Source organism: Festucalex cinctus, chromosome 5 (assembly GCF_051991245.1).
Source record: "Festucalex cinctus isolate MCC-2025b chromosome 5, RoL_Fcin_1.0, whole genome shotgun sequence".
Lineage (NCBI taxonomy): Eukaryota > Metazoa > Chordata > Actinopteri > Syngnathiformes > Syngnathidae > Festucalex > Festucalex cinctus.
In genome coordinates, this window is record NC_135415.1 from 761,097 (window position 1) to 785,000 (window position 23,904).

General features: G+C 41.2%; 3 protein-coding genes across 7 annotated transcripts in view; all 3 read right to left on the reverse strand.

The window, feature by feature from the left end:
* Positions 1–23,904, reverse strand: part of fxn (frataxin) — a 192,967-nt gene that overhangs the window by 82,638 nt on the left and 86,425 nt on the right. Inside the window, exons 4-5 of the mRNA XM_077521238.1 lie at positions 17,991–18,082; positions 17,797–17,917 (exon numbers count right to left, since the gene is read on the reverse strand). Coding sequence (XP_077377364.1) covers positions 17,797–17,917; positions 17,991–18,082 — 213 coding nt within the window. The remainder of the gene's footprint in view (positions 1–17,796; positions 17,918–17,990; positions 18,083–23,904) is intronic.
* Positions 12,369–15,215, reverse strand: LOC144018738 (uncharacterized). Of its 5 annotated transcripts, XR_013283503.1 has the most exons (4): positions 14,414–15,215; positions 13,915–14,073; positions 13,650–13,747; positions 12,369–12,828 (listed from the first exon to the last, which is right to left on the reverse strand). XR_013283503.1 is itself a non-coding variant. In XM_077521239.1 (3 exons), exons 1-3 carry the CDS (start codon positions 14,639–14,641, stop codon positions 12,796–12,798), a joined length of 420 nt encoding a protein of 139 aa, XP_077377365.1. In that variant the 5' UTR covers positions 14,642–14,971; the 3' UTR covers positions 12,369–12,795. The 5 variants fall into 5 exon arrangements, 1 of the variants encoding a protein (XP_077377365.1); XR_013283502.1 differs by having other exon boundaries at positions 13,650–14,073; XR_013283501.1 differs by having other exon boundaries at positions 13,599–14,073; positions 14,414–15,214.
* On the reverse strand, positions 15,808–17,634 carry LOC144018739 (uncharacterized). Its single transcript, XM_077521241.1, has 5 exons — positions 17,060–17,634; positions 16,875–16,921; positions 16,732–16,782; positions 16,624–16,655; positions 15,808–16,548 (listed from the first exon to the last, which is right to left on the reverse strand). The coding sequence occupies exons 1-5, from the start codon at positions 17,229–17,231 to the stop codon at positions 16,524–16,526; spliced, it is 327 nt and encodes a 108-aa protein (XP_077377367.1). The 5' UTR covers positions 17,232–17,634; the 3' UTR covers positions 15,808–16,523.

Below are 23,904 nucleotides of genomic sequence, written 5' to 3' on the forward strand. Positions count from 1 at the left end.
TCTGGGGACTCTGTGGTGGGCTCTCCTATCTCTGGGGTCGAAGTCACTGAGGTGGTTGGAAAGCTCCTCGGTGGCAGGGCCCCGGGGGTGGATGAGATCCGCCCGGAGTTCCTAAAGACTGGATGTTGTGGGGCTGTCGTGGTTGACACGCCTCTACAACATCGCGTGGACATCGGGGACAGTGCCTCTGGATTGGCAGACCGGGGTGGTGGTCCCCATTTTTAAAAAGGGGGAGCGGAGGGTGTGTTCCAACTACAGAGGGATCACACTTCTCAGCCTCCCTGGTAAGGTCTATTCAGGGGTGCTGGAGAGGAGGGTCCGTCGGGAGGTCGAATCTCGGATTCAGGAGGAGCAGTGTGGTTTTCGTCCTGGCCGTGGAACAGTGGACCAGCTCTACACCCTCCGCAGGATCCTCGAGGGTGCGTGGGAGTTCGCTCAACCAGTCCACATGTGTTTTGTGGATTTGGAGAAGGCGTTCGCCCGTGTCCCTCGGGGAGTTCTGTGGGGGGTGCTTCGGTAGTACGGGGTGCCGGGCCCCTTGATACGGGCTGTTCGGTCCCTGTACGACCGTTGCCAGAGTTTGGTCCGCATTGCCGCCAGTAAGTCGGATTCGTTTCCGGTGAGGGTTGGACTCCGCCAAGGTTGCCCTTTGTCACCGATTCTGTTAATAACTTTTATGGACAGAATTTCTAGGCGCAGCCGAGGCGTGGAGGGGTTCCGGTTTGGTGGCCTCAGCATTGCATCTCTGCTCTTTGCAGATGATGTGGTGCTGTTGGCTTCATCAAGCCGGGGCCTCCAGCTCTCACTGGAGCGGTTCGCAGCCGAGTGTGAAGCGGCTGGGATGAGGATCAGCACCTCCAAATCCGAGACCATGGTCCTCAGTCGGAAAAGGGTGGAGTGTCGTCTTCAGGTCGGGGACGAGATCCTGCCCCAAGTGGAGGAGTTCAAGTATCTTGGGGTCTTGTTCACGAGTGAGGGTAGGATGGAGCGGGAGATCGACAGGCGGATCGGTGCAGCGTCTGCAGTGATGCGGACGCTGTATCGGTCCGTCGTGGTGAAAAAGAGCTGAGCCAAAAGGCAAAGCTCTCGATTTACCGGTCGACCTACGTTCCGACCCTCACCTATGGTCACGAGCTGTGGGTCGTGACCGAAAGAACGAGATCCCGGATACAAGCGGCCGAAATGAGTTTCCTCCGCAGGGTGTCCGGGCTCTCCCTTAGAGATAGGGTGAGAAGCTCGGTCATCCGGGAGGGACTCAGAGTTGAGCCGCTGCTCCTCCGCATTGAGAGGAGCCAGCTGAGGTGGCTCGGGCATCTGGTTCGGATGCCTCCTGGACGCTTCCCTGGGTAGGTGTTCCGGGCATGTCGCACCGGTGGGAGGCCCCGGGGACGACCCAGGACACGCTGGAGAGACTATGTCTCTCGGCTGGCCTGGGAACGCCTTGGGATCCCGCCGGAGGAGCTGGTTGAAGTGGCCGGGGAGAGGGAAGTCTGGGTTTCCCTCCTGAAGCTGCTGCCCCCGCGACCCGACCCCGGATAAGCGGAAGAAGATGGATGGATGGATGGATGGATGGATAAACCAAATAACTAAACGATAATTAAACCAAAGAATAGACCAAAACAGAAAGAAACATGTATTTCAATCCAGTGGGTCAGTCTGTGCAACAATCTTGACTGTAAAATCAAAACATCCCCGTCCATTTGTATGTTTAAGAAATGTATAAAAGCGCAATTATTTCAAAAAACACATGACAATGACATGTAGCAATTAATTATGATATTGAAATTATATTTTGCAAAACTGTTATGTCTCTGTGAGCCAACATCTTGCAGTGGTGGAGGAGTTTGTGTGTCCTAATGATCCTTGGAACTATGCTGTCTGGGGCTTAATGTGGCAGGGTCACCCATGGCAAACAGGTCCAAGGTGAGGGGCCAGACAATACACGGCTCAAAGACTCCTTATGATGAACACAATAAATGGAGTTGTGTTTTCCACTGGCGCCCCCCTCTGGAGCCAGGCCTGGAAGTGGGGCTCATTGGAGAGGTCCTGGTGGCTGCACCATTGGGGGCCAGCCTGGCACAGCCCGAACGCAAGTCGCCCTTACCATGGGCTCGCCACCAGTGGGAGGGGCCAAAGGGGTCGGGTGCATAGTGGGCTGGGAAGCAGCCAAGAGCGGAGACCTTGGCGGTCCGATCCCTGGCGACAGAAGCTATCTCTTGGGACATGGAATGTCACCTCTCTGGCGGGGAAGGAGCCTGAGCTGGTGTGTGAAGCTGAGAAATTCTGACTACATACTCTCCTCCAAACACGCCTTGGGTTCGACCAATCCTCTCGAGAGGGGCTGGACTCTTTTCCACTCTGGAGTTGCCCATGGTGAGAGGCCCCCCGGCTTGGCACCTGTATGTTGGCCTTCACCCCGGTAATCAAGAGGGTATCCTGCCTCCGCCTTCGCGTAAGGGTATGGGTCCTGCCTGTTGCTTGTGCATATGTACCAAACAGCAATGCAGAGTACCCACCCTTTTTGGAGTCCTTGGAGGGTGTGCTGGAGAGCAATTCCCCTGGGGACTCCTTCATTCTGCTGAGGGACTGTAACGCTAACGTAGGCAATGACAGTGAGACTTGGAGGGGTGTGATTGGGAGGAACAGCCCCCCGATCAGAACCCGAGTGGTGTTCTGTTATTGGACTTCTGTGCTTGTCATGGATTGTCAAAAACGAACACCATGTTCAAACTTAAGGGTGTCGATATGTGCACCTGGCACCAAGACACCCTAGGCCGCAGTTCAATGATCGACTTTGTAGTCATGTCATCGGATTTGCGGCCGCATGTTTTGGACACTCAGGTGAAGAGAGGGGCAGAGCTGTCAACCGATCACCACCTCGTGGTGTGTTGGCTCGATGGCGGGGGAAGATGCAAGTGAACACTTAATATCCCATTATGTTCCCCCCCCCTTTCATGTACCGGACTGGGGCCATTTGGCCCTGCACATTTGTATTAATTTAATCGTTCACGTATTAGCATCCACCTATCATTTGCGAATGCAGACCAAGGAGGGTGTGGTTGACCCTTCCCCCTTTGAGTACCAGATGAGGCCATTTGTCCCTGCAATTTTGAACAAGTTGTTGTCCGATCAGTTAGCCACCTATCAAATGTAAATGCAGCCACTACACAGCCATTATGCTGGAATGTGCCCCATTTGTCCCACACACCAATATTCAACTGAATCTGAGGTCAAATGGACCACCATTATTCAACTGAAAATATTCAACTGAATCTGAGGCCAAATGGACCACCAATATTCAACTGAATCTGAGGCCAAATGGACCCAGTTGTCCCTTTGTTTCTTGTTGAGAAGAGGCAAAGTTGAAAATTTGGTTGAGTAACTAGAATGAACCAGTTGTATTCTCGCAGTCAAACTGCAAGAAATATATAATTTTATTGTCTGGAAAATTTGATGCTTGTCATTAATTCCTGCTAACTTGTTTGTTGAAAATAAGACATTCTCCTTACTGTTTGTGTGTCCTTTGTATGCAAACATTTGCTATAATATAAAATGTATTGACAGATAACACGGGCTGAGGGCTGAGCAGATGCCACCAAAAACAAAATATTAATGAATTAAGGTGATGTCACTAACATGAATGATAAAATCTTGTAATGTGTATTAACAAATGAACGCTGCGTTACAATATTATATGAGATAATCGGTATGTCACACAGCACTGGTATGTCACACAGCACTGATATGTCACACAACGCTGGTATGAAATATCTTTGGTATAGTGTCAACTTCATTAATGTTTAAACATGCCCCATAATTGGTTAATAAACTTATGAACCAGAAGCCAGCATAGAACATAACAAATACATCCATTATTCGGTAACACAGTACACACACACACGGCACACACTCATTTGTCATAACACACATACTTAACATGGAGTAGGGAAAGAAGGTTAGGCCTGTCACAATGAGATGACAAGAAATGTGGTTTTGACATGAAATGTGTTTTTATTTTGAGTTTGGTTTGAGTTTTGTATTCATATTAATCAGTATTGGTGTTTTATGGGCAATAAGTTGTGTAAAGCTTTGAAGGGATTTTATTCACAAATAGGAAGTATAGTTTATTTTTAAAACATAAATGTTTTGTCAGCATAAAAACTAGACATTGTCTATAAATGTGTTTTGCAGAGTAAACCAAACTGGCAAGGTCACAAGTTAAAAGGGGAAGTCTGGGGAGAGCAGGTTCCGTGAAGGTCCCCAAAAAAACAGGCCATTTTAGGAACTGAAAACGTTTGTAAGCACTAAATGTCTTATAACTCAGCAGTCTGTCAAAACCAGTACAGACTGGCTGGGACACGTTCACCCTTGCTTAGTCATGCTATGATTCGGCATCCGAGGTTATAAATTAGCAGAGACAAAATGAAACTGGTTGCGCAAAAAACAGAAGAGCAAAGCACCCTCCGTCGAGGAGTGAATTTGGCTCTGTGCCCCGTTTTATCCCCAAATGCTGAATGAGGAAGAATTTCTAACAATCAATATAAGAGTAATTTGTGGTTGACAAATTGTTTTGATTGGCTGTTAGAAGATTATAGTTATCCCCTATTTTGATCAGTTTTATTAAAATTAAACAGCTGGGAGAGTAAATGGTCAACTTCCTCAATTATCTTCTTTGAGCTATTAGTTTAGCTTAAAGATAATTTGATCCAGGTGGTTCATCACAGAATAGCTACCTGTCGTGTCCACCCAGCAAAGGAATAATTCTCTTTCAAACCTTTTGCCCTTCTTTTTACTTTTTTGTATTTCTTCAATTGATGATTTGGAGTGAGGAGCAACAAATTGTGAGTACATGTGATTTTGTTTGGTTTGAAATTATGGTGTGAATCATTACCTCTTGTCATTAATCAAAATATATTCCTTATTGAACAATTTTGCTTTGCTATTGGTTTGAACATTAATCGAATAATAAATCAAGAAAGACAAGATGTGGTTTAGAGTGTTTATGTGTGTTGTCACAGTAATCGTTGATTTCTTAAATCCTACTTTCACTTTCCTGCTTTAACACTTTTCTCTTACTATTTGAGTCATACTTAGAGATACCTTAAAGATCGCTTATCGAGTAGATAATAGTTCCAAATACATTTTGGCTGTGTTCCAAAAATCCTGTAAGGTTACTTCGGCTTACCTAAACAAAATAAAACAAGCCCTCGCGGTCCTGATAAGGACAGCTAAACTTATTTAGGTCTTTCTAAGTGCAAACGATCATGGAAAGGGACCCGCTGTAAAAAGAGTGTGATTAGATTTATATCCTTAAATCATCAAAGGTTACTCTTTAAGAGTGTTAATCTAATGGAAGCTGGGGCTGACATTCTAAATCTAGGGCGGTGAGAACCTAAACGAATCCTTTTCGACGCCAGCTTGAAGCGTCCCCGTCACCTCTGTAAATCCCGTGTTACTAGGGTTTGAGATAAAGGGGGACCTTAACCCTTTGTAACGGAGAGTTGGCCAGGTAAGCGAGATCGGACAGTATGTATGTGTGGCTTGTAGAATATGTAGGACTGAATCTGTATCAAAAAAAAAAGAAAAAAAAAAGCATTTGCAACGTGTCCATACACACCCTTATCAGATCCTCAGGATCATCCCCTGAATAAAGGTGCAAATTAGGCAGGCCAAATGGACCCAGATGTCCCAGATTGTTCTTGTGGTACATTGAAAACCTCCCCTCACCTCCCCCGAACTGGGACTGACAAATTTGCCCTAATCTCCAATGTTTGGAGGTCCTTTGTGGCAAACTGCTTTTCTGGGCGGCATGTGACCTAAATACAAAATATCTCTGCAACATTATCCCCTATCTTGGGAAAGACCCCAGTCGTTTCAAGGGGGTGAGAGTGGGGGAAGACGTCGTGATGAATCTTATGGACCCATTCCTGGACAAAGGCAGAACTGTGACAACGGACAATTTCTTTGAGATGTAAAAGATGTAAATTTTTTTCAGATGTAAAGAAATTGTCCGTTGTCACAGTTCTTCCTTTGTCCAGGAATGGCTCCATAAGATTCATCACGATGTCTTCCCCCACTCTCACCCCCTTGGGACGGCTGGGGTCTTTCCCAAGATAGGGGATCATGTTGCAGACATATTTTGTCTTTAGGTCACATGCCGCCCAGAACTTTATCCCAAACTTGTCTGGTTTGGAAGGAGTATATTGGGTGAAAGGGCTGCGAGACTTTGTTGGCTAAAGCTGTTCGTCTATGGTGATGTGCCTGCCTGGATTGTACGATGAAATGCAGTTTGCCACAAAGGACCTCCAAACATTGGAGATTAGGGCAAATTTGTCAGTCCCAGTTCGGGGGAGGTGAGGGGAGGAGTTGCACTGTTGTTTTCAATGTACCACAAGAACAATCTGGGACATCTGGGTCCATATGGCCTGCCTAATTTGCACCTTTATTCAGGGGATGATCCTAAGGATCTGATGGGTGTGAATGGACAAGTTGCAAATGCTTTTCTTTTTTTTTTTTTGATACAGATTCAGTCCTACATTTTCTACAAGCCACACATACATACATTTTATGTTATAGCAAATGTTGGCATCCAAAGGACACACAAACAGTAAGGAGAATGTCTTATTTTCAACAAACAAGTTAGCAGGAATTAATGACAAGCATCAAATTTTCCAGACAATAAAAAAAAATTTTCTTGCAGTTTGACTGCGAGAATACAACTGGTTCATTCTAGTTACTCAACCAAATTTTCAACTTTGCCTCTTCTCAACAAGAAACAAAGGGACATCTGGGTACATTTGGCCTCAGATTCAGTTGAATATTGGTGGTCCATTTGGCCTCAGATTCAGTTGAATATTTTCAGTTCAGAGCTCTCCTATCTCAGGGGATGAAGTCACAGAGGTGGCTGGAAAGCTCCTCGGTAGAATGGCCCCGGAGGTGGATGAGATCTGCCCGGAGTTCCTATAGACTCTGGATGTTGTGGGCTGTCGTGGTTGACACGCCTCTACAACATCGCGTGGACATCAGGGACAGTGCCTCTGGATTGGCAGACCGGGGTGGTGGTCCCCCTTTTTTAAGAAGGGTGTGTTCCAACTACACAGGGATCACACTTCTCAGCCTTCCTGTTAAGGTCTATTTAGTTACTACTAAATAATTACTAGTAATACGAGTACTGTTTCTACTCCTACTACTACTACTACTACCACAACTACTATTACTATTACTACTACTACTACTACTACTACTACTATTACTATTACTACTATTACTATTACTATGACCTCAACTTGGGAGGTCGTGAATCGGTGGGGGGGAATACTTCGAAGACCTCAATTCCACCGACATGTCTTCCTTTGAGGAAGCAGGGTTTGGGGACTCTGAGGTGGGCTCTCCTATCTCTGTGGTCGAAGTCACTGAGGTGGTTGGAAAGCTCCTCAGTGGCAGGGCCCCGGGGGTGGATGAGACCCGCCCGGAGTTCCTAAAGGCTCTGGATGTGGTATAGTTGACACACCTCTACAACATCGCGTGGACTTCGGGGACAGTGCTTCTGGATTGGCAGACCGGGGTGGGGGTCCCCTTTTTTAAGAAGTGGGAACTGGGAAATGGCTCCAACTATAGAGGGGTCACACTCCACAGCATCCCTGGTAAGGTCTATTAAGGGGTACTGGAGAAAAGGGTCCATCGGGAAGTCGAATCTCAGATTCAGGAGTTACCGTGTGGTTTTCATCCCGGCCGTGGAACAGTGGACCAGCTCTACACACTCGGCAGGGTCCTCGAGGATGTATGGGAGTTTGCCCGACCAGTCTACATTGTTTTGTGGATTTGGAGAAAGGCGTTTGACCGTGTCCCTCGGGGAGTCCTGTGGGGGGTGCTTCGGGAGTACGGGGTACCGAGCCCCCTGAAACGGGTTGTTTGGTCCCTGTACGACCGGTGTCAGAGTTTGGACCTCATTGCCGGCAGTAAGTCATATTCTTTCCCAGTGCGTGCTGGACTCTGCCAAGGCTGCCCTTTGTTACCGATTCCATTAATAACTTTTATGAACAGAATTTCTAGGCAAGGAGGTGAGCCAAACGGCAAAGCTCTCAATTTACCGGTTGAACTACGTTCCTACCCTCAACTATGGTCATGATCTGCGGGTCCACCAAAAGTGCAAGATCCCGGATACAAGCCGAAATGAGTTTCCTCCGCAGGGTGTCCGGGCTCTGCCTTAGAGATAGGGTGAGAAGCTCGGTCATCCGGGAGGGACTCAGGGGCATGCCATTATTCCACCGCGTGGAGAGGAGCCAGTTGCGGTGGCTCGGGCATCTGGTTCGGATGTCTCCTGGACGCATCCCTCGAGAGTTGTTCAGGGCATGTCCCATCGGCAGGAGGCTCCGGGGAGGACCCAGGACACGCTGGAGAGACTATGTTTCTCGTCTGGCCTGGGAACGCCTTGGGAACCCCCCGGAGGAGCTGCTTGAAGTGGCTGGGGAGAGGGAAGCCTGGGCTTCCCTCCGAAAGCTGCTGCCCCCGCGAACCGACCCCAAATAAGCGGTAGTAAATGGATGGATGGATAGATGGATGGATGGATGGATGGATGGATGGATGGATGGAAAACTGTTATGTTTGTAACTGTACCCTTGACCATATCGGTTATTAATTTTGTATGTAGGGGAAGATGTGTTTTACTTTTCTTCACTCTTTGACTGCCAGCCATTTTCGGAAAAGGTCACCCCATAATGCCAGCTGATTTACAGAATTTTACCGATTTTCAAGCTCCACAGAAAATGTTGTGTTAGGACAATGGAAATGCGGATACTACCAAATGAAAGATTGAACTCTCATCTTTCATCTAAAAAAAAAAGTTAGTTTCTACCTTATTCAGATTTTCAGTAATCAACAATAGAAAACAGCTTAGTTTCACCCAAATTCTCTATTTTCTTCCAAAATACGGAGAAATCAAGCTTTTCGTGAAACGATGTTATTTCATGCACTCTCGTGAATTTGACACCTTTTTTTTTTTTGCACGAGTGATTCTACAAACACCTAAACTTCTATAAAACACTACCCCAACAATAAAAAAATAAAAAAAAGTGTTTTTTTTGATTGCAAAATAACAGTTTATTTACATTCAACAGTAACAATCCGAATAAACTATTTGAAAAACTATTTACAAACTAGAAATGCCATTTCTGGGGGAATGGCGTGTGAAGGCTGGAGAGCTGAATGATGATGTGGAATGATTTGGAATAATGTTGATTGATGTTGAATGATATTGAATGGTGTTGAATGATATTGATTGATGTTGAATGATATTGAATGATGTTGAATGATATTGAATGATGTTGAATGATACTGAATGACGTTGAATGATACTGAATGACATGGAATGAGCTTAACATGCTGAAGTTGGAATGGTTTGAATTCATCCAGAAATGTAGAAGCAGTTGAAGGAAGACAAATAGCACAAAAGTAAAAATAAATTAGCAAGAAACAAGAAAACAAGGAAAAAAATCAAGTAAGAAATGGAGGAAGTAGCAAGTAATCCGGTAAGCAATGGAGTAAAGTGAGAAGAATTAAGTAAGCAACGAAGTAAGGAGGGTAGAATCGCATAGCAATGGTGTAAGGAGTGGCAAACTTAATCAATGGAGTAATAGTCACTCCCTGTTGAAATCAGGTCACATTTACATTAGTATACTAAGCTAGCATTAGCATGCTAAGCTAATATTAGCAATAGTATGCTAATGTTGCATTATCATTCTCATCTAGCATTAGCATTAGAATGCTAACTTAGCATTAGTATGCTAAGCTAACAATGGCATTAGTATACTAAGCTAACACGAGTAAGTAATTTCTGGAGAAATTCTGTGGGAATGCTGAAAGCTGAATGCTAATAGCTGAATGCTAAGCTGAATGCTAATAGCTGAATGCTAATGAAGGAAACAAAGAAACTGTGAAAATTACAAAGTAATTACCTATTAATTATTAGTAATAATAGTAGTAGTAGTAGTCGCTGTAAAAACAGTAGTAGTATTACTACTAGTAATTATTAAGTAGTAACTTGTAGTTAAATGATTGTGACATTTTATGTAATTGTAGTGAACAACAACAAATGTAAAACCAAACAAACAAAAGAATATTTTTTGAGTACAATACTGTATGTGTTCATGCAATCTACTACAAAGTTGAGCCAAACTGAAACTAAACTAATTAGATCGATATTTTAGTGCCAGTATCGATCCGGTATCGATACTGTCGAGGTATCAGTAATATCGTTGACCTAACTTGTCGGGCTAAAAGTCATGGCTTATGGTGTAGTCATATTTAAAAGTGACATCTGATGCTGAACACTGAATGGACACTGGCAAAAAGAATTGTCTGCAACATACTCTGCTGCCACCTGCTGGCCGATTTTGAAATATGGAACCTAATAACTACCATTGGTTGAAGACACCACTTTCTGTCAAGCTGCTTGTCAAAGCTTTCTCTCTACTCTTGTGTAAAAAAAAAATAAAAAATAAAATAAAAAAAATAACGAACATGTACGGAAGTGAAATGCAAAGTATTCAACGTTTTTGGGTTTGAATGTGAATTGCTCATTTAAAACTTTAAAAACTCATAAATGGTCAAACAAAAACACTATTGTGAAAATATTTTGTGTCAAATTATTACAAAGCGCAACTATAAAGAATTATACAATGACTACTATGTGAAATCAAAGTTGTGCTAAAACGTTTCCCAACAAGGGATCGAAATGTGAAACGCGGGTCAATCCATTGCTTTAACCATTCAGCTATCATGGACATGCAGGTGATTATGACAATACATAGTATTGTATTTAGTAATCAATTTTGCACGTGCATTTACCATTTAACCATCCTGATTAATTTCAGTTGGTTTAAATTTATATCGCTAAGCATAAATGTGATGGTAATGGAAAAGTAATGGATGTGAAATAATCTCAATGATTAGTATTCAATATTGTATTTGTACTAAAGAGTTCTCCAAGTGCGGGTTTGAACGCACATCTTCCAATGTGTTAAGCAAGTGCTCAAACCTCTGACCTAACTTGTCAGCAACATGTACACGTGTTTGGGATTGAAATGCAAAGTATTCAACGTTTTGGGGTTAGTGAATTGCTCATTTAAAACCTTTTCAGTCATAAAATAGTCAAACAAAAACACTATTGTGAATATATTTTGTGTCAAATTATTACAAAGCGCAACTATAAAGGATTATACAATGACGACTATGTGAAATCAAAGTTGTGCTAAAATGTTTCCCAAGGAGGGATCGAACCTTGATCTCCTGTGGGCCAATCCGTTGCTTTAACCACTCAGCTATCACGGACATGCAAGTGGTGTGACAATAAATGGTGTTGTATTTAGTGATCAATTGTACAAGCTAAAAAAAGTTTGTCAAATGACATTTAACGAAATAGATGTTAACTTGTCGACATTGAAATAGAATTTTGAATGTCGTGTTTTTTTCCCTTATTTTTATAATTTTAAACTTCCATAAGCTATTTTTTTTAAAGTTTGCTGTATAAGGTTTTAACATTGTCAATGTAACCTACTTTTGTTTTCTTTTCTTTGCTCTGAATGTTAACTCCTGTGTTTGTTGATGCTAATGTGTTGTCTTTCCTTGTGTAAAGCACCTTGAGTTGCCTTGTGTATAAAATGTGCTATAGGCCGTGGGGTGAACCCCAAAAAAGTGCCTAGAAAATGAGTTTCACTCCACTGTCTGGGCACTACTTGTTCAATGCATTTTTTGATAGATAATACCCTTCTGAACTTTGGGTTAAAAGTTCACCCAATGTTTTCCTGCCCCAATTTTGTCACAAGCCAGAAATGCATATTTAGGTCAATAACAAAAAACGAAAATCTTGTGCTGCTGTTTTTGGTTGTAAAACGTCTTACATTAAATTTGGCAACAGAAAATCATTCCCAGATGTTATAAATACATGTACCTAACACCAGAAACAAGTATTGGTGGTTTGGTGCAATCATGTGAATTTAGATAATTAAATATATTAAATTTGTGCCAAAAAAACAAAAAAACGTTTCAACTAGAAGTGAAACCAGCACACGGATGTTACATTTAGCTATGTTTATGTTTCATATATGAAAACAATTCACAACCTATTACGTCATGAAAGGTACACAAGAAGCAGCATACATTGGCCAAAAATACTACCATGCACCACAAACCTGGAACCAGGCAAAATGGACTAGATGAAAATAGATGCATTCAGAGCCCAGATTATTATAACATATAGAATATTTATTAAAGTATCAGATTGTGTCATCACAGCATGTCATTTATACCCCCCCCCCCCTGCCCCCCACTCAAAACCTATTAATAAAAATAAATAAATAAATAAAATAAAAATCAAATGTGCATTCACAATAAAACCTTTGGAACTTCATTGGAACAGCTCTCTTTTTTTGGCAGACCAATTTAACAAAGGTCTGTGTTGTGGAAAAATGGAATACAGACATTTTTATTTTTGCTTGAAAAGTGTTAAAATGGAGAGTTAACATCTTGATAATGAAACAAACAAAATGGCAAATTTTACATAGATTTTACAGCCCTGCACTGTAAAGTGTCCTCGTATGCCCTGTGATTTTACAACCTGATGTTTTACCAGCTATGTGTTAGTGTCACTTTCTTGGCTTACGTCAGTAGACTCAGTAGTTGATGTATCTGATGAGTGAGGTACCCCGTCTAAAAGTTTGTCAGTTGTTGATAATGTCTCTACAAAAACCATTGCAGAGTTGTTGCTGGAAAGGGGTGTGAAAAACCAGCTGGGGGAAATCACACCTCAATCTTCGTTTCAGTATATACTGCCTGAAATAGAAAATTAAAGGGAAAGATGAGCACAAGATACACATATTCACATCACATTAGGGCTGCTCTATTATGGAAAAAAATAATCATCACAATTATTTTGGTAATAAAGATTATTCAAAACAATTGTATTTTGTTCAAATCAAGAAAATATTTAAACATTTGAAAATAAGACAATTACAATCATATGAAACTATAATTATGTAAGTTGCTTTTGGATCCAACAAAATTTATAATATATTATTATTATTATTGTTATTGTTATTAATAATAATAATAATAATAATAATAATAATATTATTATTATTATTATTATGACGTTAGCAAAAATTTGACGTTGGGGTGCAGTGTGTGCAGTAAGCTAGTTTTGACATCGGTGTGTGGTAAAATAACTCGTGTGGGCGTGCCACAACTCAAAATTAGTATTATTAGTGCTGCAGCTATCGAATATTTTGGTATTCGGATATCCTACTGAAAATTCTAGTGAATAATCGTATATTTGGATAGAAATAAAAATATACCTATAGGTCTATACACTTTCTTGGTCAAAGAACAATTATAAATACAGAAGACAAAAAAACACATTTGCATATAATAATTAACAACCAACTGGTTTTCATTTTTAGAGAATCAATTTTATTTATTTATTTATTTTTAACTTAAATTGAGCTTGTCAGCAAACTATTTTTTTCTGAAACAGTGAGATTTTAGACAAATCTCTTCCCATAGATTTCAGACAATGTTTTTCAGTGTGAAGATTTATACGTTACCTGTAGTCTGAAGCATCAAGATCCCCATGTTTCTTAACACTGTTCACAAACCTCTTAGCTTGTCCATTCTCATCACATCTTTGTCAACTATAATCCTTTGACGGATTACTTGTTCACAAAAGAGTTTGTAGCTCTCAGCATAGGGTTGTCTGAAACACACCTACACTCACTTAACATGTGCAGAGTCATGCTTTCTAATTAATGCTGTCTCGAAATGTAAACAGAATACAAGTGACATATTGCTGACCAATGCTTTACTTTTGAAATGTGTAATTTTAGCAAAGTGACAATGAAATAGTGCAATGTAACAACTCACATTTGTTCGTCCCTGGTTGCTGTTTCTGTTGACTTTAAGAACCTTGTGTAATCTCTGAAACAAAACTGCACCTCCATTGTGACACAGTCTTTTGTCTTGAATATGCAGAAGAATGGAACAGTCTTTCTTCATCTCAGCGGCCTGCAGCAACCAACCCGCCTTTAGACAAAAAAGAATTACATTATAAGTGTTATTGTCACATCACCTCTTTACAGTATATGCACATCACAGATTTAAGTAAAGTGTTTGTTGAGGTTGATGAGAGAGAGTTTGGGAAAAAGGGAGCGTGTAGCTGTGACTCTCTATTATGACTCTGATGGGCACAGGTAACTCGAGCTTGGTAACAACTGTTGGATTCACTCGATAAATCATTCAGCAGCTCGCGTTTTTAATAAACTATAGCCTTAAAACTTAACCTAGCAACAAATTATATTCAGCCCTATACAAAATATCGGTCACATTAATAACAGAAATGGGCACGCGTGTGTGTAGCACATACCTGCTGACAATGTTTCTGCTTTGGCGAGATGATCCCTCTTCCGTGTGCCTTCCGATCCCAGACGAATATACTTTGAAATTTATTTTTACAAATGATGCAGATGGCTGGAAGGACGGGGCCAGCTGAAGCGATGGGCAAACCTGAACGGGAACGAAGTTTTTTCACCACTTTCTTTTTAACTTTTTTCTCCTTTCGCTCTTCTTCGCTCTCCGACGTTGTGGTCGCCATTTTTGATATGCGGTTGCTATGGTGAGGAGAAAGCAGCAGCTACCTGATTGGCTCATGTGACCTAAATCACACCACTACCGACCTAATGGCACTACGCCCACACCGGAGATCACTGCGCCTCATCGCAAAATAATGCCGGGGTTTCACCACCGAAAATACAAAATTGGCAGGTTTTCAGAGGGTGAACTCCACGGATTCTTACTTACTACTAATAAATCTATTTTATGAAGTAAAGATTATTTAGTGCCCCTGGTAGTGGAGCGAAACTGAACGAAAACGTGTGTGATCTGACGGCCTACTACACAAATAAACTTATTTCCTTGCCATGAATATGTGTAATATAGAAACAAAACTTAATAATGACAAATGACATCAAAAGTAATGGATGTGAAATAATTATTAGTGACAATGATTAATTAAAGATTTACCCACACTGTATTCGAACCCAGGTTCTCTGTGCGGCAGGCACCTAAGCTATCCACTGACCTAACTTGTCTGGCTGAGCGTGACAGCGAACTGGCCTATTTGTAATTTAAAGTGTCATCTGATGCTGAAAGCCATCAGCGCTGATTTGGGACACGTTAGGGTTCATGTCAGGATAACGCATTTCCTGTTATGATAGTCAGTTGGTATACTTAATGTCCGTTTCCACAATTGCCACAGACACATGTGCAATGCACAGTACGGTGGGCTTTGAACCTGCGACCTCCTGCTTACTGTACATGCACTCTCCCAACTGCGCCACTGAGAAATATCAGAAAGCCAGTCAAGATGGTATGTTGTATGTATGGAAGTGGGCGTGGAAAATGGGACTTAGAAAAAATTCAGTGTCAGTTCCATTAAAACTGAATGGGGAAAAGTTGATCTTTAACATTAAATTATGCGAGTACTGTAAGTAATATGAAGTCAAACGATAAATACCCCAAAAGGCGTGAATTCTGTCAACAAGTTTAAATTTGAACGGTGTAAATCGGAAGTATTATTTAGGAGTAGTTTGATTGCAAAAAGTGTTGAGAATAAAATGCTACAATAATAATAATAAGTATAATAATAATAAAGGTTAGAAACAACATATGTGGGATGCTTTCTGATACTGAACACTGAATGGACACTGGCAAAAAGAATAGTCTGCAACATGGCCTTGGCTGATTGCTCATGAGAAACAAAAAAAAAAAAACTATAATAATTATAATTATTAGTGACAATGATTAGTATTAACTACTGCATTCCTACTAAAGAGTTACCCGCACTGTATTCGAACCCAGGTTCTCCATACGGCAGGCAACTAAGCTATCCACTGACCTAACTTGTTATATCAAAACTCATGGCTTATAGTGTATCTATATTGAAAAGTGACATATGATTAATGGGGTCACGTGTTCAATCACTTCAATGAAATTATTTAATGCATTATGCAATATGGCTGCTCGGGCCCTAATAACGCAAATGGTGTAGAATAACAGCCTTCACACAACTATTTACACGTGTGGAACTACACATGTGTGGTGTGTGTACGTGTTACTATTTACAATTGTGTGGATGTTTCAACTACACAATTTTTCTTTTTGTGTGGTATATTGTGAGCAAATCCCCTGCGTGGAAGGGGGATACAGCAGGATTTGCACCACAGATTTGTTTCACGGCGATAGGTCCTTCGCGTGCAGACCCTAGACTTTCTCGCCGGCCTTTTTTGTCGGCTTGCTTCTGCATGGACTGATTTACGTCGAAGTTGGTATGAATGATGTGCTGGAAAAGTTCATCCGTGATGAAGAGCTCCAGGAAGTCAGCTGGCAGGTGGGAATTCAGCTCTGCTGCAGCATCCCTTGGTCCTGGTTTTGCAGCAAAGGGGTAGATGGTTGGCTGCCAGCCAACTTCATCAACTTCAAGCCAACCAGAATCTTTGGGATCTGCAAATATACATTTCAATATCATATATTATTTTAGAGCAGTGTGATGCAATGTGTGTGTGTGCATATGTTTACCTTTTTCTTGGATCTATTGGTTGATGCACATTCTGTAAATTATAGAAGACATTTACCATCAAATATTTTTATTAGTGCTGTGGAGAATCTTATATTTTTTCTTTTTACCTTTGTTCTGCTCACTGTGAGAAGGGTCACTTTGGGCCCCATGAGTAGGAGCTGAAAGAAACATATACAATTACAATATTATCGAAAGACTGTTTTCTTTTATTGTTGCGGTGTATTGAAAACGTTTTTGTTTTTTTTTTTACCTTTCTTTGTCGTAGAAACAGCGGTCGGACGTTGCTGTGAGCACGATCTATAAAATATACATTCACGTTTGTATAGGTAACGGATGTTCTAGTGTATATTAGCACATTTACACACGCTGCGAGCAAATCGCCGAAAAGTTGGGCAAGTAATCTTACTAGCAATCTCTTAGCATGTTAGCGCTTACCTTCACATTCTTTAGAGGACGAAAGACTGTCCAAATCCCGTGTCTTGTCCATAACCAGACTGTACCCACTACGCCGATGAAGATGCATCGGACCAATGGTAGTCATCGTCCGATGAAACGTCATCCTGTGCAGAAGTGCTCGGTTGTGCACCACGTTCTCCAGTGTTAGCATCACGAGCCGGTGGGGCCTTAGGATGTGGTCGAAGCGGCCGCGTCACCGCTGCAACTATGACGTTAACGTAGACATCACTGTGCTCTTTAGCACTGGTCAATGCTTTTGAGCTTTGAAAATAAGGATCAAGCGTGAGCTGCTTGCCATCTGTAGCCTTTTTGACTCTCTTAGCCAAGTTAGTCATTCTCTCCCCCTCAACACGCTAGCTCAGCCTCTCTCCTTCTACTGTTGTCTCCTACCCGATCTTGTCCAAAAGACTCATCATACCCATCTAGTGGCCAGAAATACTCATTATAGTAACGCGATCGGCTTGATACTTGGAGCACAGCTGCCAAAGGCTTTCCTCCACCCATTTCCATTAAAAAACATAGTTGACGTCAATTGACGTTTTTGGCGGCATACCCTAGGTTTATACTAAACGTCATTAACGTTTTTGGCGGCCAAAGAGTTAAAATGAAATAAATGAAATGAAATGTATTGGTTCTTTTTCCCATATCCACTGTACAAAGCAAGAGCATAGTCTGGAAGAACGGTCAACATCAATTTGAGTATCAGACTGACTTACTGAGAACACAACATCAAAGTCTGGTGCAGTGAAAGGTTCATCCATTAAGTCTTCAAAGTAATCAGCCAGGGCATCCAGAGTCTCATCAGCTAGCTTCTCATAGGCTGCCTCTGACAACTCACTGGAAAACAGATTACAAAATCATTCAATGAAAGCGGTGGTGACCAAGAACATATAGATTGTGCTGTCGTTACTTTTTATCCTGAGAGGAGTGCTCTTTCTGTCTTGAAGCTGACAGATGGATAATTCTCCTCCATCTTTCAGTATCAACTGTTAATGAAAACCACTGTGACAGAAAGGAGCAAATTCAGTTGATAGACATTTTTGGTTTAATAAAATATCACAATATACAGTATTTCCTTTTAGCATGTAAATCAAATTATCCAGTTGGAAACATGTACTGTAGAAGTACAGTTGTGGTGCTTTGCTATTAGGGATAGGTGCCAAGCCCCAGTACACTGCCTTGGAGCTGAATTATTAAATAACACACAGGTGAAAATCCACTTTCCAGCATTCGATTAGGCAGTGTGTACAGGGGTCAACATTAACGGTGGTCCGATGTCTTGTGCCCACCACGTGACTGTCGGGCCACTTGAAGTTCACTAATGGTGGCCCAACTTCTAAATGTTACGATCACAACAAAAGAGAGTGGAGCGTTTCTGGCGGTGCAATTGCATTGAACTCAATGTAGTTTGTGCGGTAATTTTGAGCGTTGGGACACGGCACAGCGCAGTAAAAAAAAAATCATGCATTTCGCACATTGACCAAAGATAAAATTAAAATTTTACTTTCTTCGCACATCATCTTGTGGCAGCCATTCGGTTTCGGGTACGGACTACTCAACTCAACTCAACTTTATTTATAAAGTGCTTTCAGAAGAGGCATTGCTGTATACAAAGTGCTGTAGATAAACATAAACATCAGTTTTGCAGTAAACAAGAACAAAGCAAACATTTTGAAGTGCGAATCCAGGTTTTTTTTTTTTGTTTTTTTTTTTGTTTTTGTTTTTTACAAGTAAATACATTTTACATCAGCAAATAAATAAGAAGTAGTGAATAAAGAGATAAATAACTACATAAATAAGTAGACTAAACATCAAACTCATACACGCCACAAAACACCAAGAACAAGTCTCATGGTGCGCCAAAAGCCAAAGAATACAGATGTGTTTTAAGACGTCTTTTAAAAGAGGATAACGAGGGGGACTGCCTAATATTTAGTGGAAGGTCGTTCCAAAGGGAGGGACCGGCAACGGCAAAGGCTCGATCTCCTCTAAACCTCCGCTTAGCCCTCGGTATCTCCAATTGAGTCTGGTCTGCTGACCTGAGGCACCGGGCAGGTGTGTAGGGGTGCAAGAGCTTGGCGAGATAAGGTGGGGCAAGACCATTGAGAGATTTGAAAACAAATAGAAGAATCTTAAAGTGGACTCTAAATTTCACGGGCAGCCAGTGAAGAGAGAATAGGGGTTATGTGTTCCCTCTTATGGGCACCAGTCAGGAGACGAGCAGCAGCATTTTGGACAAGCTGGAGACGCTGCAGGGAGGACTGGCTGATCCCAAAATAAAGTGCATTACAGTAATCCAGCCGAGACGTAACAAAAGCATGGTTTACCATTTCTAAGTGCTGCTGAGATAGGAGATTTTTTTTTACCTTAGCCAGCTGTCTAAGATGAAAAAAGCTGGATTTGACAACAGCGGCAATTTGCCAGTCCAGTTTAAAGTCACTGTCCATCTTGACACCCAGGTTTGAGGCTGTTGGCTTCAGATATTGTGCCAGAGGACCCACGTCGGCAGGATGAGAAGAGCCGCTGGGACCAAAGACCATAACTTCTGTTTTCTTCTCATTGAAGTTCAAGAAATTGAAAGCCATCCAGGCTTTGATTTCTTCCAGACAGGACAAAAGAGGCCTCAATGAGAAAACGTCCTTTTTTATTTACCAGCTGTTTAACTGTACCAAGGTAGCAATCATGTTTAGCATTAGGCAAGGCTAATTAGCACAACCACCAACCGCCTAATTGCCACTAAAAAAGTGGAAGTGCTTGAGGCACACGCACATTAAAGAAAGGTGCACTGCAGGAGAAAATCACGCCTCGGCTGTAGGTAATCACACACGTACAGTAGAGGCGAAGACATAATTATGCCCATCAAAATTTCGGACCACACTCGAGTCGTTCTCCAGTTGGATCTTGACACCAACTCCAAAGCAATGGAGAGTCAATTCCTCTGTCCTTCACGACGCAGAATTTGTCACCTTTATTAAAACTGAGTTTAAGAACTATTCGGATACAAACAATACTCCAGGCATACCTCATATTGTGTTGTGGCATTGTGCCAAAGCTTACCTAAGAGGGAGTATCATGTCTTACACTACAGCAAGAAAGTGATGTAAGATTAGGGGTGTTAAAAAAAATCGATTCGGCGATATATCGCGATACTACATCGCGCGATTCTCGAATCGATTCAATAATCGGCAGAATCGATTTTTTTTTATTTTATTTTTTATTTTTATTTTTTTAGGATTCACACCTTGAGCATGGAAGAATGTTATATGAACGGCACATTAAGCCTTAATATTTTTATTTTAATGCTGTTCAAATGTGAAACAGATTGCAAACTGTTTGTGTACAGTGGCTCACGGTTATAAGCCTCAAGTTTTAGATAAATATATTCATACAAATCTTACAGTGTACATGTACAAATTTACTGATAGTATTTTCTAAATTTGAATGGAAAAAAATCGCAACAATCGACTTATAAATTCGTATCGGGATTAATCGGTATCGAATCGTGACCATTCGTATCGGGATTAATCGGTATCGAATCGAATCGTGACCTGTGAATCGTGATACGAATCGAATCGTCAGGTACTAGGCAATTCACACCCCTAATAAGATTGCTAAACAATTAGAATTAGAGGACAAAATCTGTGAACTGGACCATAAACACAAACAAGGCACGTTACCTAAGTTAGCAGATCTTAGTATAGCTCGTGAGTAACTTCAAGGGGTATTATCAGAAAACAATGAGGGGAACTTACAATTTGCCAAGCATCAGTATTATGAACATGGAAATAGAGCGAGCAGACTTTTGGCTTTTAAATTATGGAAACAGCAAACCTCCAAAATTGTGCATAAAATAAGAGTGAAGCAAATTTGTACTCAAGCCCAAGGAGATAGCTGAAGCCTTCGCAGGTTTTTATAAACTCCTTTACCAAGATACTGATACTTGTAATGATGATTCTAAAATAGCACAATTTCTACAAAGTATTAATCAAACTTAACTGCCTGAATCTACTTCTATAGGCATGGACAAACCAATTTGTGATTGGGAAATTAAACAAATTATCTCATCTTTTAAAAATAACACATGCCCTGGACCAGTCAGAAAAATAAATATGAGCACTATAAGTGTTTTCAGGAGGAAGTAACCCTCCTCCTCTTAAATGCCTACAACTACTCTTTACAAACCAAAACAATGGCTTCATCCTGGTCAGAAGCTATATAGTTGTATTACATAAGGATGGCAAAGATCCAACCAATTGTGGCTCTTACAGGCCCTTATTTAAGCTAAATGGAGATGTATGTATTTTGACAGCTATACTGGCGCAACGTTATAACAAAATAACTAAAATAATTCATCCAGATCAAACTGTTATTATTACTGGGAGATACTATGGAAATAACTTATGGCTTAATATATTATCAACATCAAAAACAGAGTAAGACTAGTCAAGTCAAGTCATCTTTATTTACATAGCGCTTTCAAACAGCCTGAGCTGTCACAAAGCGTTTTACTGAAAGACAAAAAACAAATATAACACTAGAGCAGTAAGCAGCTATAAAGGGCCCTCGCAGCCCAGGCCACGTTGGGGTACTTGCACGTTGGGTTACTGGCACGTTGCGGTACTGGCACATTGGAAGCAGAATTTCTTTGAAAATGGCATGATAAACCTTCACATGTGAAATTTTTATTTTTGCCAGGTGTGATGAGTGTGTCAGGCTCAATGGGTTTTGGTGATTGTTAAGATCTGCAAAAATCAGCGTCCTTTTTTATTTTTAGGCAATAAGTTGCCCTGATTGGTATTTTTTGTAAAAGTAAAGATACACATCATCGCTCGTACTCATTGCACAATGTTACTTTTATTGTCCATAGAGGCAATCAAAAACGAAATGCAACAAAATAAAAAAGTACATATGTTTGGATCGGTCTGATGCCAGTGAACATTTTGAGTGCTGGAAAGTAAAATAATATTCATAAATGACTTAGTTATCACACTTACAATGAGTTTACATTTGTTGTACAAAATACCATATGTGGGGTATTTTTTTTTTAATGCCTCAACGGCTAGGTGGCGCTGCATATATAACTGAATGTTGTCATAGAGATACCTTCAGGCCTTGACTATAAACATGCATGTCAAGTTTGGGATTTTTTGGCTCATGTACCGGGGAGTTATTAAGCATATCCATTTTCATTGCGAAACGTGTTTACAATTGTTGTAAAAATACCGTAAGTGGGGTATTTTTATTTTATGCCTCAAGGGCTAGGTTGCGCTGTATACTATAACTGAATGTTGTCAAGAGAGATACCTTCCTATAAACATACATGTCAAGTTTGGGATTTTTTGGAGCACGTACTGGAGAGTTATGAAGCATATACTTTTTCATTGCGAAACACAAAATTTGATGCCCCGCCCTCATCATATAGTATTTCAAAGAGTCAAGATTGTTTCCCTTGTCGTTGGCTCAGGTCTTGACAGGTCAAGTCTGAAGTCAGTCGGATGAAACGTTTAGGTGAAGTGGGCAAAAGTATGCCCCCTGTAAATGTGCAAAAATCGTCAAAAATGGGACATTCAAAAATTCATAGCTCACTTCCTGTTCATTTTAGCATATGGGTCCAAGAGACTTTTTTTGTAGGTCTTGGGCTCCCTCATACACCTAAAAATCTTGCTTAAAAATACTGCTTCGTTAAAGTTTTCTAGGGGGCGCTATTGAGTCATTTTTGTAAAAATAGCACAATCCACGATAAAATATTGCTCATTTTGCCAGGCCAGATGTGTGTGCCAAGTTTCAAGTGTTTCTCTGCCAGTTTAGGCCCTCAAAATTGGCGGTTTCCTGGTGAACAGCACTTAGCCACGCCCACAGGGATTCGTGAAAACTCACAAACTTCGTGTTGTGACATCATGAAGGCCGAAACCCTCTTCTGAGCAAATATGAGGTAGGTCCAGTTAACGTGGTTGGAGAAAAACATTGAATAAAATTCGTAATAAAAAAAATTGCCATAGGTGTTGCTATCAGTAAGATGAAATATACGTTAGGGTATTGGCATGATGGGGTACTGGCACATTGGAAGACGAATTTCTTTGAAAACTGCATAATAAACCTATACATGTGGATTTCTTGTTTTTGCCAGGTGTGATGAGTGTGTAAAGCTCAATGGGTTTTGGTGAATGTTAAGAGCTGCAAAAATCAGCGTCCTTTTTTATTTTTGGGCAATGAGTTACCCTAATTGGCATTTTTTGTAAAAGTATATATACACACACATCGTTGGAGCTATAAATATCAAAATTTATTCATTTTGTCATTGTGCAAATAACATGGTTATAAACAACAACGAGATATCGTTATGAGCAACAAATACTGGCGTAATATATCAAAGTGCAGATGAAAACAAGTAAATATTAACAGTCATTCATCATTGCCTATGCAAAAGAACTAGACTTCAATAGGCCAGTCTATGAAAGGGAAGATGGGGAAATATACAGAAGAGAGTGAAAAGTCGTGTTGGAGCAGCAGCAATGCAAGACCTAACCATAGTTATTACAGTGGTGGATTATGAAGATGGATAGGTAGCAGAGAGGGAGGGGGGTTGTTTATTCAGCAGCCTCACTGCCTGAGGGTAGAGACTATGGGCCAGTCTGGTGGTCCTAGCACGAATGGCCCTATATCTCCTTCCAGAGGGTAACAGGCAGAAAAAGGTGATGTGCAGGATGGTGCCGATCGCGCAGGATCTTATGTACTCGCCTCAGACAGCGGGTGGTGTAGATGGTGTTGATCTCCGGGAGGCTAGTACCGATGATTGTGTCTGCTGTTTTCACCAACTTCTGGAG

Excerpts from the sequence above, each read along its gene's own strand:
- LOC144018739 (XM_077521241.1), bottom strand. The coding sequence starts at position 17,231 with ATGCTAACACTGGAGAACGTGGTGCACAACCGAGCACTTCTGCACAGG. Across the intron at positions 16,783-16,874 it reads TGTTTCTACGACAAAGAAAG|CTCCTACTCATGGGGCCCAA; the intron begins GTAAAAAAAAAA and ends TGTTTCTTTCAG. Across the intron at positions 16,656-16,731 it reads TCACAGTGAGCAGAACAAAG|AATGTGCATCAACCAATAGA; the intron begins GTAAAAAGAAAA and ends TATAATTTACAG.
- LOC144018738 (XM_077521239.1), bottom strand. The coding sequence starts at position 14,641 with ATGGCGACCACAACGTCGGAGAGCGAAGAAGAGCGAAAGGAGAAAAAA. Across the intron at positions 14,074-14,413 it reads AGCAGAAACATTGTCAGCAG|GCGGGTTGGTTGCTGCAGGC; the intron begins GTATGTGCTACA and ends TTTTGTCTAAAG. Across the intron at positions 12,829-13,914 it reads GCAACCAGGGACGAACAAAT|GCAGTATATACTGAAACGAA; the intron begins GTGAGTTGTTAC and ends TTTCTATTTCAG.